Source organism: Poecile atricapillus, chromosome 2 (genome assembly GCF_030490865.1).
Source record: "Poecile atricapillus isolate bPoeAtr1 chromosome 2, bPoeAtr1.hap1, whole genome shotgun sequence".
Lineage (NCBI taxonomy): Eukaryota > Metazoa > Chordata > Aves > Passeriformes > Paridae > Poecile > Poecile atricapillus.
Window position 1 is genome coordinate 114,841,460 of NC_081250.1, and position 14,115 is coordinate 114,855,574.

Consider the following 14,115-nt stretch of genomic DNA (forward strand, 5'->3'; position numbering starts at 1 on the left):
ATAACATTATTCTTATTCTTTGATCTGTGTTAATTATTATTTATTTCAAAGATAATTCAGTTTTTAATTAGCTTTTAGTTTAGTTCCTGAACTAACTCAAATGAGTTTTTACTTTCCATATCTTAGAATCAGACAGAATTTGCCTAAATTCATGTCTAAATTGTCCAAGACTAATTTCCTTCAAATTTCTAAGAAAGTGAATGGAAAGTTTACATTAAGCTTAGTATGAAGAGATGAGATTCATAGTGACCTGATCATTTCATTCACTGTATAACAGATTTTTTTTGTAGCTGCAGAAATAAAAAAAATTATCTTACTAAATTAAAAAAAAGTCTTTTTACTAAATAAAAAAAAATGTATTCCTAAACATTTTTTGTTGCTGTTTTATTTTAAGTACACCTTGTACTTAATCAGCTTTAATTAATTTTTTTCTTTTCTTTTTGTAGTCTATAAGTATGTTGTTTCTGTACACATTGGCGACCGCTGGGGAGCAGAGACTTTTGCTAATGTTTATATCACCCTCTATGGCAAAAGAGGAGACACAGGTGTGAGGAAACTTCATACATCTTTAATGAAAGGAAGAAAATTTCAAAGAAATAAGGTAATGCCAACATAATCCAGTCTTACAAGTGCAGAGGTTAGCACTGCAGTAAGTGTCGCTTAATGCCTGCTCAGAATACCTCTGGCTAGATGGGCAAGAATTTGGAAACATTCACAGAATTTATCTCCCAGATATTCACAGCAGGCCAGTGCCAGTGTTATTTATTTCCTGTGCAAGAACATACCCACCTGGCAATTAAAGCTCCACATGAGCAATACAAAGCAGATTAGTGGTGAGAACCTCTGTGACCATGCTTCTGACTTCTGTTCCAAATTTAGGACAGAACAGGTAGTAAAAATATTGAAAAACCAGGGAAAAATAAGTTACAGAAATTTCCATGAGACTTTTGCAGTCTATTATGTTTCTGAAACCACAATCTCACTTTGAAACATCAAATCAATATCAGTAAGTTTAGACAAGAAACAAAAATTCCACTTAGAAAAAGAATGCAAATAAACCCAGTATTTCTAGATGACCACTATAAATAAAATTCTCGTCCTGTGAACTAGACTTTCACTCGCTGAACAAGGAAGTTCAAAAAAACTCACTGTCAAAGCGTCCATTTTTAAGGAGAGACTTAGATTTCTGTGAAATAATTTTATTAGATAATTACCACAGCACTTGTTAGAGTAAATGTGGAATCTGTAATGAACTGAATTTCTAAATTTCATTTCTGTGTATTTCTCAGAACTATGCCTGTACACAAAAGACACCATATATTGTAATTATTTTAATTTGTTTTCATACATGGATTTATTTCCTAAGATATCTTAATTAACAAAGTTAATGATTTCTGCTCACAATCTGCTGTTGGGTACTGACTATTATTAGAAAAAAAAGATTTTTTTTGTCATATGAACGTACTTTCAATATTAGTAACAGAAAATCTGCTTCTCCAATATTTTATTTAAAAAGAAATAGGGACAACACATAGGACTTTGGCAACTATAGTATTCTTTTAGAGATCAGTTTGCTAATATCTCGGGCTTTTAATTGTTTGGCATCCAATTTAGTAAGTTCCTACTACTGAACTGTTTTATTTGAATTCTGGTGTTAATTATATTTCTACACATTGCTGTTCAAACTCCAGTGGTTAATAACTTTCTAATCTTTACCAGTTACCATGAGGTCCATCTGGTACCTGACTGGGCCTTTTAAACAACAAGCAAAAATTTTGTGGGGCATATAATTTCTTTCTTTGCATTTCACATTTTTCCATATCTTGTTTATCTGGTCCCTATTCTCATCCACTGCTGCTTGTGTTTATTTCTCTCATGTCTTTCTCTGCCTCCTCCATTCTGCTTCCCTCCCCACCTCTCATCTTCTACTTTGCACTTTCATTTTAACTTCCTCCTTTACTCTTCTCAATTTGCTGTTTCCACAATTATTTTCATTCTGTAAGGAAAGTGAAAAGTCAGATTTTCTGACTACTGGAGGAGAATTTAGAAGCTATCTTGGAGTGAACACACTCCTTGGATTTCTAACTTTAGAACTACTAATATATATCTACACTTGTTTGATAACATTTAGAAACTAGATATCTGAAAGATAAAAATATGATTAAAACAAAAATCTTGTCATAATTGACTGTCAGAAAGTTGAGGTATATAGATTTTAAAGTATTATTAAATAATTGATGCAGTGATCCATATTGACCAAAGATCAAATGAAATTACAAAGCATCATTAAGGATGAATATAGGATTAAATGTTAGTTCTAATCAGTGTGTGCTTTCTTAGATTCATCAGGGAGATGCTATGCTAAATTTTACGAAGAAACAGACTAAAAATTTTAAATTCTCAGATGAATGCAGGCCTATATATTCCCTGAAGTTCAAGTTAAAATTCTGTTTTATTAAGTATTTCCCTGTTTTGCAGGTGGATTCATTTTTAGTGGAAGCTGTTTCTCTGAGTCATTTGCAAAAAGTGGTCATAGGACATGATGGAGAAGGCTACGGGGCAGGAATGTATCTCAAGATGGTAACAGTCAAGGAATCACAAGATTCAGACAAAGAATGGGTCTTTCCACTGTGGAACTGGCTCGATACTCATCTGGGCTTATGTGAGACTGTTTGTGAGATTGTAACCGTTGGTAAGTTCTGCAAAACTGAGGTGCCCATTTTTATATACATATATTTGACTACAGCTCTTTCAGATCTCTGTAGTATCTTCCTTTTATTGAAAATGAGAATTTTCAGTTTGATCTTAGTGTTATCACAGAGCCACATCTGGTAAGGTCAAAGTTAATGTAATTCTGTCTTGTCAATGTGTTGTGTACGGAACACCTGCCTTCCAAATTGAACACAGCACATTTCAATGAGAGATAAATAGCTGAGCTTAGGATGTGCACCTCATGGGGATAAATAGCTTAAATTTTATGCACTATTTTTCAGCCTAGAATCTCATTTGAAATCTAAAGAAAAATTACTTCAGTGAAATGAGCCTAGTCTTTACCTGTGAGAGTATTCCACAGCACAAAGCAGTGGTTCTGGTATGCTCATTTCTGCTCATTTCACACCTACTATTAAGCCATGATTTGTGCAAATCCAAACCTGGATGTCCTTGGCAAAAGAACACTTAAAGTGGGACCTTTAGTCATTTAGAAGTACTAAAAGATTTCTTCCTTCAGTCCTGTGAAAACCACTCAATTCAAAGGAAATGAACTATATAACTTTGTCCAGAGGGAATAAGATATAAAGTGTACTTGATTCAGTTGTGTGGTTTTTCTGAGTTGTAGAAAGTACATTTTTCTGAGCTGTTCCTCTTCCTAAAATCATTTTCACTTTTCCCAGAATTGTTAAAACAGAATTAAAATGAAAAATAAGAGCAATTAATGAAGAAAAAGAGAGGAAGATAGTAATATTGATCTTCTGAGGATCTGGCAAATAATTTTGTGTGTTTATTATAGGTTACCTGTCAGCCTCATACTATTACAGCTCCTTATTATTGCTAGGTAACATCTAGTGACAAGCAAAGTTTATTAGAATTGTTCATTTTACACTAGGTGCCTAGACACTACATATGGCTACATGCTCTTAAATGATAAATTTGCTTTAGTAACACTGATTGCTTCTTAAAGAACAATTACTTAGACCTCTGAAAGGTGGCTGAATATTCTCCTAGCAATTACTTCCAAACATGACAAGGAAAATACACTGGCATCAAAAAATGCCATTGAAACTAAATTTTAAACACAGAAAGAACATTAAGCTGTTAAATTCTTCACAAAAAATACAATAAAGATATTGATGTGTTATTCTTAGTGAGCAGTTGCTATAGATACAACATAACCTGCAAAAAGAGCTTTGTGTACTGTAAAGGCTATGGACCTGCTAGATCATGCCATTCTCTCATGCTGTCATCTTTCCCTTCTCTTTGCTAATTTTTAAAGGTAAAAGGTCGGCTCTTAGTCCTAAACTGCCTGAAATCAACATGAAGCCATCAGGTCTCTGGATAATGGATATCACTGGATCTGACTTGAATGGTGAAGAGGATCCAATACACCTTTCTTTTATCTTCTACGGCAACCTGAGTCACAAAAAGTTGCCACTTCAAGTCACAGGAAAAGCAATTCAGCTCAAAGTACTTCAACCTTTCTCTGTTGCGAGAAAAGCCTACGAGTCATGTAGCCAATAATCCACTTAATTCTGAGATAAATTGTTTCTTTAAACTAAACTACCAAATTGATTTTTAAGTCCTCTGTGTAGTTTGGCACAGATCATCATTTTTGTTTGTAGGTAGCAACACATGAACAGTGGTTTTTGAATGAGCAAATTCTCCCAGTGTCTCATACTGAGAATGTTTAAGTGAGTGAATTGGTCCCTTGGTGCATATCACAGTGTATACCACGCAGCAGGTACTGATTTACAGGCTTTGTTGTTCTCACAAAAATCAGCAATTTGTAAGCATACAATATGCCATGGGATACTGTAGAGCTTTTGGGGCTGATGATAGAGAAGGAAGAATCATAAATGAGATTAAATATACAGAAGTTTAATTTTTCTCTTTTCTGTCTCATGTAATTTATTCATCCCTGCCATCAGATTCTCTGAACTGCTTTTTTCTAGTATGGTTTCTCTTTTCTCCCCCCACCCCCCACCTTTTTCCTCTTAATAAATTGAATTTTATGATTGAGCTAAAGAAATCATTTATTGTATTTTGATGCTCTTCTTTTCTTTATTGAAAGGGGAGCTAAGCAGACTAGACTAGACTAGACTAACCACAAACATGATCCAAAATCAGGAGTACTCAGAGGGTGTTTCTGAGTTATTTCCAAGAACCTCTGATAAATACAAAAAAAATAGTATAAAACTGGAAATTCCCTGTCAGAGGAAAGGCTAAAGTCAGGTCACATGGACTTCTACTATCTAAGCATATCTAAAATATAAGAGGAGGGGAAAGAATCCAAGAAGTATCATATAGGAAAAGACAACTTCTGTTTTTTCCCTTTTTTTTTCCTTACAGTGAAAAAAAAAATTTGATTTAATTATAATATCTAAGGCCTCCTCTCACTAACTCAAGCAATGGTATGTCCTAGAGATGGTGTGTTATCCCCAGTAGAACTAGACTGTTTTTTTCCTCAAATATGAATGCAAGATTTTAATGTACAACTTCTACGGTCTAGAGTGAGGATGAGGGATCTCCTGGATGTTTCCTCAAAACTGGGTTAGCTTTCTTCCAAATTTATAATTAATTGCATCATTTTAATTGTTGTAAGAAATATTTCCAATAGTTTCCAAAGTTTTAAAAATTGACTAAAACTTCTGTGCCTGAAAATAATCTAATAGAATCAGTGTAATATATATGAACATTGTGCCTTGTTCTGCGTACAAACCTCAGCAGTGACTGCCATTGCTTGTTCCTTAATATCAAACCTCAAGCATTCCATCTTCTCATTCATGTTTTTAAATCAATTTTGTCCTGATCAGAAAAGGGAAAAATAGTACTAGTTATAAATCTGCCCCAATTTTTTAACTACTGAAGTTTGTTTAACTGTTACATACATCTGCCAGCTACTTATGTTCTGGTACAATTGAAATGAGATCCATTCATCTCTTTCTTCTCACACAGGATGAACTGGCAGATATTGGCTCACTATGCAAAGTTCAGGTAACTGGCCCACACAGTGAGCTAAAACAGCCATGGCATTTAGATTTACTGCATATGAAGCACACAGGCACAAAGGAAGAGATGTATTTAGCTTTTGACTGCTGGTTCAACCCTAAGGAAGACAAATGTGTGGAGCTGCCAGCTCTCTATGCAGATCAGGAGCCTTTGCCTGGTAAGCTACGTCCTTTTCTGTTACTGGGGTCAGGATCTAGCTCTGGAATACCAGTATATCTCTATTGGGCTGAAAATACTGTGTGAAGATTTCCATAAGAATTTGATAGTAAGGAATGTGATGGTTTTGCACATGCATTTACCACAAAAGAGAAATCATTGGTATGAGGATTATGAGAGATGCTCTAGCTGCTGATACCAAACATAGTATTTGGCTTTCCTCATGTTAGATAAAGTTCCAGTTTTAGCTGTTGATTATTTATTATCTCTTCAAATTAATGCTATGTAAGCAGAAGATGAGTACAAAATATCATCTACTTTGTGATGTTATTTGTCTCCATATTCACAAAGAAAAAAATATGGTCTAGAAACATAGTAAAGAAGGTAAGAACTGCAGACCCCCTACACAACAAAGGTAGAATTTTTAAAATACCACACAGCCAGTAAAGAGATATATCCAAGAATTTCAATTACACTATTGTTTTATTGATGTCAATGAGAAATTTATAGCGTAGCAAATTATATTCCATGAAAATATACATTAAGTTCCATATTTCTCTGCTGCTGTTCACATACCATGTGAATGGTATGATGCCAGAGGGATAATTAAGTGATTTCTGCCAACCACCCCCCACCACTCCCCCTGGACCAACCAATTGTACACTGATAACTTGGTCACTAGTACATAAGGACAGGCTTCCCATTTATTCAGCTCATTAGAAAAAAAGAGGATTGATGGAGAGAGTAAAGATCATATATTGAGGCTTTTAGTGCCAGTTAAGTGGTTTATTCCTAGAGGCTATAGTACAAGGAATGTTCTGCTTAAATGGAAACTAATAGAAAAAGACAGAAGCAGCCCAGAAAAAGAAATAAAATAGACCACATGGACTTTTGCAGACCATACTCTAAGGCGAGTTTCCTAAATATTTCATCCAGCTTAAAGCTGAAACTTGAAAAAAAACAGTGAAGACCTTTTAAATTTCTGGCTTTGTGTGGGTTTGCATAATTAAAAGAATTTGTCACTTTCTATTCATGTACTGAAAAATCTTACTGTTTTGTACTTTTGATCCAAAAAACCATTTTTTGATTCAAAAACACATTGGATGTGGGACATAATATATGCTGGATATACAATCATGAATATAGTAATTCTAGATCTTATTAAAAGACTCTATTTCCCTAATTTATTTAAGAAAAAATGAGAATAACTGTAAATATGAACAATTATTTTCTGCATTCAAGCTTGTTAAATTTCTTACTGCATATAAAAAGTAAAAAAAAAGTTAAAAAAATTAAAAGTCTAAAATACACCTCTCAAGCCTCTGTTATGCTAAGAGCCAAATGGAGATACAGTCTGAAAGCATTATTCTGAAGTAAATAATTATTGAGGTATATTAGAAATTTGAGGTGTTTTTCTTGGAAAATTTCTGGGAAAAGATGTGTATATGCTGTCCCTCAAAAATGAATCCATAGATGGGAGTATCTAGCAGCCTAGAAAGTTTCTCACAAACCATTTTGTGGAGTCCAGTGATTTATAATTGGAAGTGTTAATATCACTTTTATTCTTTGTGGTCCTGATACTACTTCAGTCTAGAATTTCTTCTTTGTTATATTCTGGTTTTATTGATAAACACACACACAAGAAAATTAATACCAAATAATAATAATAATAAATGATATGCATTTACTATCTTCATTTTTTTTTCTTTTTAAATGAGCATTAGGTGATCGTTTTTGGTTTTGAAATGTGTTGGCTTACATCTGAAAAATAATCTTTTAAATAGAATTTGGAAGAGACAAAGAATAACTTGTTTTAGTAGATTTTTGTTGTTGGGGTATGCTGCTCAGACAGAACACAATCAGAATGGTCCCAAACTCAGTCAAAAAACTTCTACCCCAGTTCCCAGCACCCCTTTCTTTTATGACTCCTTTCATAGAGCCTACTTTGTATACTTTTATTTCACTTAAACAGTGGAAAATTAGTAGCTTATACTTGCTATGACTACATTAAGCTTTAAATTATACATCAATATATTCAACAGATTCAGCTGAAAATACAGACTCAGCAGAGACACTATGTACATTTCTAAGCTAAGCTCGTGATACTATATATTAATGATTCAAACATTAATGGCCAAAGCAGTAACAATGTAAGCACTGTGATTTCTAACTTACCCTCACAGAAGTGGTCAGACACATGGACCAAAATATTTTGATCTTATTCATATAAGTAGCCTTTTGACTTGAAAAAATCTGCTCACATGACCCAGTTACACAGTTGAGACAACACTCTGAATGAACACAGGAATTTTATATCCTAATTCCTCTGTCCTCTGAAAGAAGAATACCATTGGCTAAGTGTTAAGTAAAATGTCACCTGGACAGCTCATGTATTTTCAGGAATCTGGAACTCCAGAAAGATTAAGTCTGTGTAACTGTGCTGACTTTAGTGCAGATATGTTGTCTTTTACCTGGCAGTGCATTTTTAACACCCTTGAAGAAAGGAATAAGATATGTTAGGGCCCCAGGCTGGGAAAACTCTTGGTCTAGTTCTTATCATCCAACGTGAGTGATACCATCAATTATAAGAACTTTCCCAGCCCCTAGTTTAAATCATTTTAAAAAAAATTAGTCCCAAGGAGAGTCCCTGAAGCAAATAGTACTGCAGTGAAATAAAGCTACTTTTAAGCAAACAGATTTTCTCAGACATCATCCTCATGAGGCAAAAGGTAAAGAGAAATAAATAATTTCAGAAGTTTATTGGAACAAACACACTTTTATTAGCAGATTTTATTATTATTACTTATACAGTCCTTATTGTTTAATGAATCCTTTTAAATATTAATTTTTCAGTCTATACAAACCCACTGTTTAAAACCATTAATCCTGTTATGGGACCTTTACATTTTAGAAATAGAAAGAAATAGCTATAAGATGTCACAATATTTGAATTCAGACCTTTTGATTATAACACTGAACATGAATAGCACCAACTTGTGAAAAGAGCTGTAAGAAAAGCTTAAAATAAATATTCTCAGAACACGTTTTTTTTCCTCCCTGTTTTCCTATCACCAACGCATGAAACTAAACAACAGCTTTAGCTTCTGGGTTCACTGAATCATTCTTAAACCTACTAGAATTTTCTCATCATCTTTTTAAAGAATGTACAGTTTGCTTAAATAGACCGTTTCTATCTTGTAAAAAAAATTGATTGAAGAAGAAAAGTATACTGAAAATATCAGATGTTTCCAGAATGTATACTTAGATATTCATGTATCCTATGATGTACATTAGACTTAAATATACATTTCAGACTTGAAAAATGTCTGAAAGAGAGTATTTCCATGCTCTCCAGCTTGTACTGTCAGCTGTGAAACTGAAAGTGCTTCATTTCTCCTCAGTTTCATATCTGTCTAAAGCACCACCCCCCTCCTCTGCACACATGACTAGCCTGGGAAAGCAGGTGTTGTGGAGCCAGCCAAGTTCCAGGAAGGGATGAGAGGCAGAGTGAGGCTGGAAGACATTCTCCAGCACGTAAATGTCACATAGTCTAGATGTTGTCTATGTTTTACTGCTACAGTGATGAAGGATGTGGGAGTCAGGGCTGATAATATTTGATGGTCAAAGTTAGCTCAGTACTTGGAAAATGCTAAATTTTAAGGTTTCTCACTTCTTAGGAAAAAAAAAGTCTTCATGTTTGTGATAAAAATGTTCAAGAGATAATACAAATGGTTTTGAATACATTCTTGGCACGTGTGCATTTCTCATTACCTGCATCCCAAATGTGACTTTGCATTTTACAGTGGAGAAAAATGATGTCCTTATTAAAAATAGTAGACAGTTATTTTTTACAAACATGTGTGGCTAAAAGAGAATGCCTTTTATTCTTAGGCTTTTATTCTTAGGAAGAAATAATGCCTGTGGTTGGAAGCAGAGGAACATTTAGACATTCTAAGTTTAGACTCCTGAGTTTTAGTGTTTATCCCTAGAATGTGTGGGAACCCATCAGAGGTGTTTTCTATAGCACCTGCCTTCCCCTACTGACTACATAAGGATCTCAGTCCTAATATAGCCACCAAAGTTAGATTCCTAAACTGACAGTACCAGGTCATTACACAAATGAGCCCAAATGAACACACTATACAAATTATACTTATTATTACACTCTGAATTAGAGCACACAACACCAGAAGGAAAATAAAATTCATCCCCCAAAAGCCCTTCTTATTTCATCCCAGGGTCCTTGTTGTTAAAATGATGCAAATAACAGTGAATATTGAGATTGTGATCTGCTTCTGTTTAAGTGTTTCTTGTTCCTTGTTTCCATGATAAACTCAGGGGCTGAAATAGGTCATTTACAAAGTAAACATAAGAGATTTCCGTGAAATTTCTTTGGCATGAATTCAGTCTGGCCTCACTTCCCTATGTATTGTGGCAAAAAGGGGCAAGGAAACAGAAACTTTGTATAGGGGGACGTAGGTGTCTCTTCTAGTCTCTATACTATGACTACAGCTGGGAAACTCAGGATTGCTTTCCCTTAAACTCAAAATTCATCTATCTGACCAGGATTTGTGGCCTATTATATTGTTAATGGAAGGTTCTTTGGAGAATGATAAAAAAATGTCAGGAGGCTTTTCTATTTATATGTTAAAGCGGATGTTGAAAGAATTTTTAATTCATTATCTTTGTTTCATGTTAACATATTTTAATTTAAGAGCAATGTGATAGTATTATGGTCTAACTAGTGATAAATAAAAATAGAGGGAGGGAAAAAACTAAGAAACATCAGTGAATAATCTTAGAAAGAAAAAATTAGACTTTCTGAAGAGGATGCAAATATGTTTTTTTCTTAAAAAGAATTTTCCCACCTTATATGGAAGGGAACAGTACACAAGAGATCCTGTGCCCTAAACAGCAACCAGTAGTGCTTATTTTCTGGGAATGGTGTCAGAGCAGAACAAATCTATATTCTCTAGATTTCCATCCTGTTATGCAGCAGGAATGTGTTTTGGTTATGTATTGTCACCAGGACTGAAGAGATCTTGTATGGTGATACAGCATGGGATCAGGGTGAAATCTGAAATGGTTTCCACCAAGAATTGGTATATAATGAGAGTGTCAGGCAAGAGGATGAGTGTTTTTTCCTGCTGACTTTTTGGGGTTTTTTTGTCCATTTTTTCTGAAGTTGTGGAATACGAAATCCATTTGCACACGGGAGACTTGAAGAAGGCAGATGCCACTGGAGAGGTTTATCTTCGTATACAAGGAGAAAAAAGTGACTCGGGGAAGCGATGGCTTAACTCGAAAAACAACCTGATCACTTTTGCTAGAGGGCAGGTAAAATAATGAGGAAAAATGTAACTGAATCTGTGTCTTTTTGTTAGAACTTATATTTTCAGAAAACCTTTCATGCATAAAGTATCAAAAATATTAAAGTTTTGTATTCCATATAGTGATTGTCTCCATAGGTAACACATTGTTTTAAAGTATCATCACTGTTGTGCTACATTAAAATAGGTAAGGTGATAAAGTAATTTTGAGTTGGACTAAATGACCTCTAAGGGTTCTGTTTTAATATTCCAGACTTTTAAGGCCAGGGAGGCATCACTATTTTATTAAAATATGCCTGATTGTTAGAACTGATAACATTTCTGTAGGATAACTTGCATTTGTAACCACTCCATCTAAAGTAATCTATGAACATTTCTTGTTAACTTTCATAAACACTGTCAGTGTTGCATGAAGACTCTTATTTTTTCATGCTTCAATTTTTTCCAGCCACTTCTTGCTTTTTGGTAGGCATATTGCTGCTTTTTGAGATTAAATGGCTAGAAGAGGAATTCCTTGAGTAGTTATTGGTATAAGAACAAAATATCTAAAACAGACTTCAGATCAAAGAGAAATATCTCTTTCAAATCAGAACATGTCTAGCTGATACTTTATTAGACCCTAGTGTTTAGAATTTCAGCTTGGAATTTTATTTTGTTTTGTTTAAGGAAATCGTTGTGAAGTACCTAGAAATCATCTTTTGGAAGGGTGAGAGTGTATTTCACTGTTGTCAGCCACCCTAGAGTAGTTTCTTCTCTGCTGCAGAAAGCTAGAGAAAAGTACATGATATATGCTTCATTTATTCTTTACAGATGACTGTGTTTATTTTATCTGATTTCCTTACTAATTTTAAAGATTCTAGAAGATATAAGTTTTTTGCATTAAAAGAAACTCAGATGTTAGTTATTATGTCCTCTGTATTTTCCTTCTCCCTTGTGGAAGAGAATATGCACACCCAATGTCATGCTTGTAAAGAACTGATCAAACTGGTAGTTCAGAGTTCACAAGTTAAATCTGAAAATAACGACAGCATATTGGAGCTCATCTTTTTTGAAGGAGTAATGTAGGAAGTTGTATAGATTAGTCATTTTGATGATAATTGATAATAGTTGTGTGTAATATGTCTTAAGGATGGTGTCCTAGAGAACTCTCAACAGCTAAGACTGCCTGCTACAATGGGTAAGGTATCAGTACAGACTGGAAGAGGGACAGATTCCTGATTCTTTCAAAAACCCAAACCGTCCCAACCTTTTAAAATACTAATTTTTTATAAGAATGTGTTACATTTTTGCCAAGAATAAAACTTGTAGAGAAAAGCCTGAGCAATAGCACTTGTCTTCTGTGAATACTCACTGCTAAGGAAATACTGCTCATCTGTGAATTCACAAGGATTTTTTCTGTACAATCCAGGTTCTGTGTCAGTTTTTGAACAGGCTTGTTCAGACTTGTTAAATCCTTCCTCTGAAATTCTAAAGGGCTTTTCCATATCCTGGGCTATAAGACCCTAATCTTCTTCTTATAGAAAAGATTTTGAGTAACCACTCTTTGGGTATTCACCTTGTTGCAGTTCTCTTTACTCCAATTTACCCTTCAAAAGACGAATGCTCTATTTTTGATCATTGCTCTTTTTTTCTTGATGATTCTTTAGATCAATATTATTCTCCCAGATATTGAAATTCTGGAACTGTTCAATTATGGGAACAATGCGAGGGTTTGATTGTTTCTTTCAAACCCACAAACTAATCATCAATTGCTGCATTCAAACTTGCATTTTCAACCCAACTTCCCAAGACAACTTCTTCTGTGTTCAACAGAATAACTCATGAAGTCACATGAAATAAAAGTATTAGCTGTAGAGATTTAATTTCACAGCTGGTTTCTCAAAAGACTAGATGAATACATTCATAAATAGTATGTTCCCAAACCTCATTTCTTCAGGCCCAGTTAAAAAAAGCCAACGAATGCACTTGTTAAGCAACATGTGTTCCCGGTGTCAGTGCACATACGTGAGCTTTCCCAGAGATTATGAAGATGACTGCTTTAAGAAGATGAGCATATATAGGCAAGAAGATGAATAAAGATTTACATTATGGAAAAAAGGAAAGACTCCATGAAGCCCATTGATCATTCAAGTCTGTTGTATGTAGAAAATTTGACCTATAATAGAGGTGATTTCAAGGAGACATCCTTATCCCAAAAGTAGTTGAAATCTTCACAGATACCATTCACTTAATTCAAATTTACATGTCTAATTCCCACTAAAGTAATTGTGAATTTTTAGTAAAAAATTAAATTGCTGCAGATTTTCAGAAATATTAGACATCTAGTATTTATCAGTTCCATTGCAAGTTAGGTTCTGGACCAAAGTACCATCCAGGTACAAAACAATGACCAGACACATGAGGCTAAACTGATAAATACTCAAAACCTATTAAGCTATTAAGTTTAGCTAAAATACCATTTTGATTATTTTCATATTGCAGGTGGATATTTTCAAAATAAAATCTGTATACCTTGGCAAGTTGAATGAAGTTCACGTTGGATTTAAAAGTCTAAGAAAAGGTCAGTAATTTTTTCTGCTAACATAAGGTAATAATGATATAGATTATTAGATTTAAGTGTTCTTAGTACTTCAGAAATGTCTGAAATTTAACAGAAAAATGTTATTTAAAAAATTCTAGAAAATATTAATATGAATAGAATAAATATTAATAGAAAAAATTTCCATTTTCTGCTGTTCATTATTTCTTTTGGATTGTACATGTCAAGTATCTAGATCCAGCTTGGTTTTACTAAAATGTGCAGGAAAAGTAATATTGTGACAATGTAAAATGGTAAAATTATATATGAAACTTTTGTCCATTGAAGTTTCTATCTTTTTATAAGCACAGTCAACAAAGCTTTTGT

General features: G+C 34.0%; 1 protein-coding gene across 1 annotated transcript in view; it reads left to right on the top strand.

Moving 5' to 3' along the window:
* Positions 1 to 14,115, top strand: part of RP1 (RP1 axonemal microtubule associated) — a 161,297-nt gene that overhangs the window by 93,872 nt on the left and 53,310 nt on the right. The window contains exons 32-37 of the mRNA XM_058831135.1: positions 447 to 601; positions 2,479 to 2,692; positions 3,992 to 4,182; positions 5,671 to 5,881; positions 11,066 to 11,217; positions 13,692 to 13,770. Coding sequence (XP_058687118.1) covers positions 447 to 601; positions 2,479 to 2,692; positions 3,992 to 4,182; positions 5,671 to 5,881; positions 11,066 to 11,217; positions 13,692 to 13,770 — 1,002 coding nt within the window. The remainder of the gene's footprint in view (positions 1 to 446; positions 602 to 2,478; positions 2,693 to 3,991; positions 4,183 to 5,670; positions 5,882 to 11,065; positions 11,218 to 13,691; positions 13,771 to 14,115) is intronic.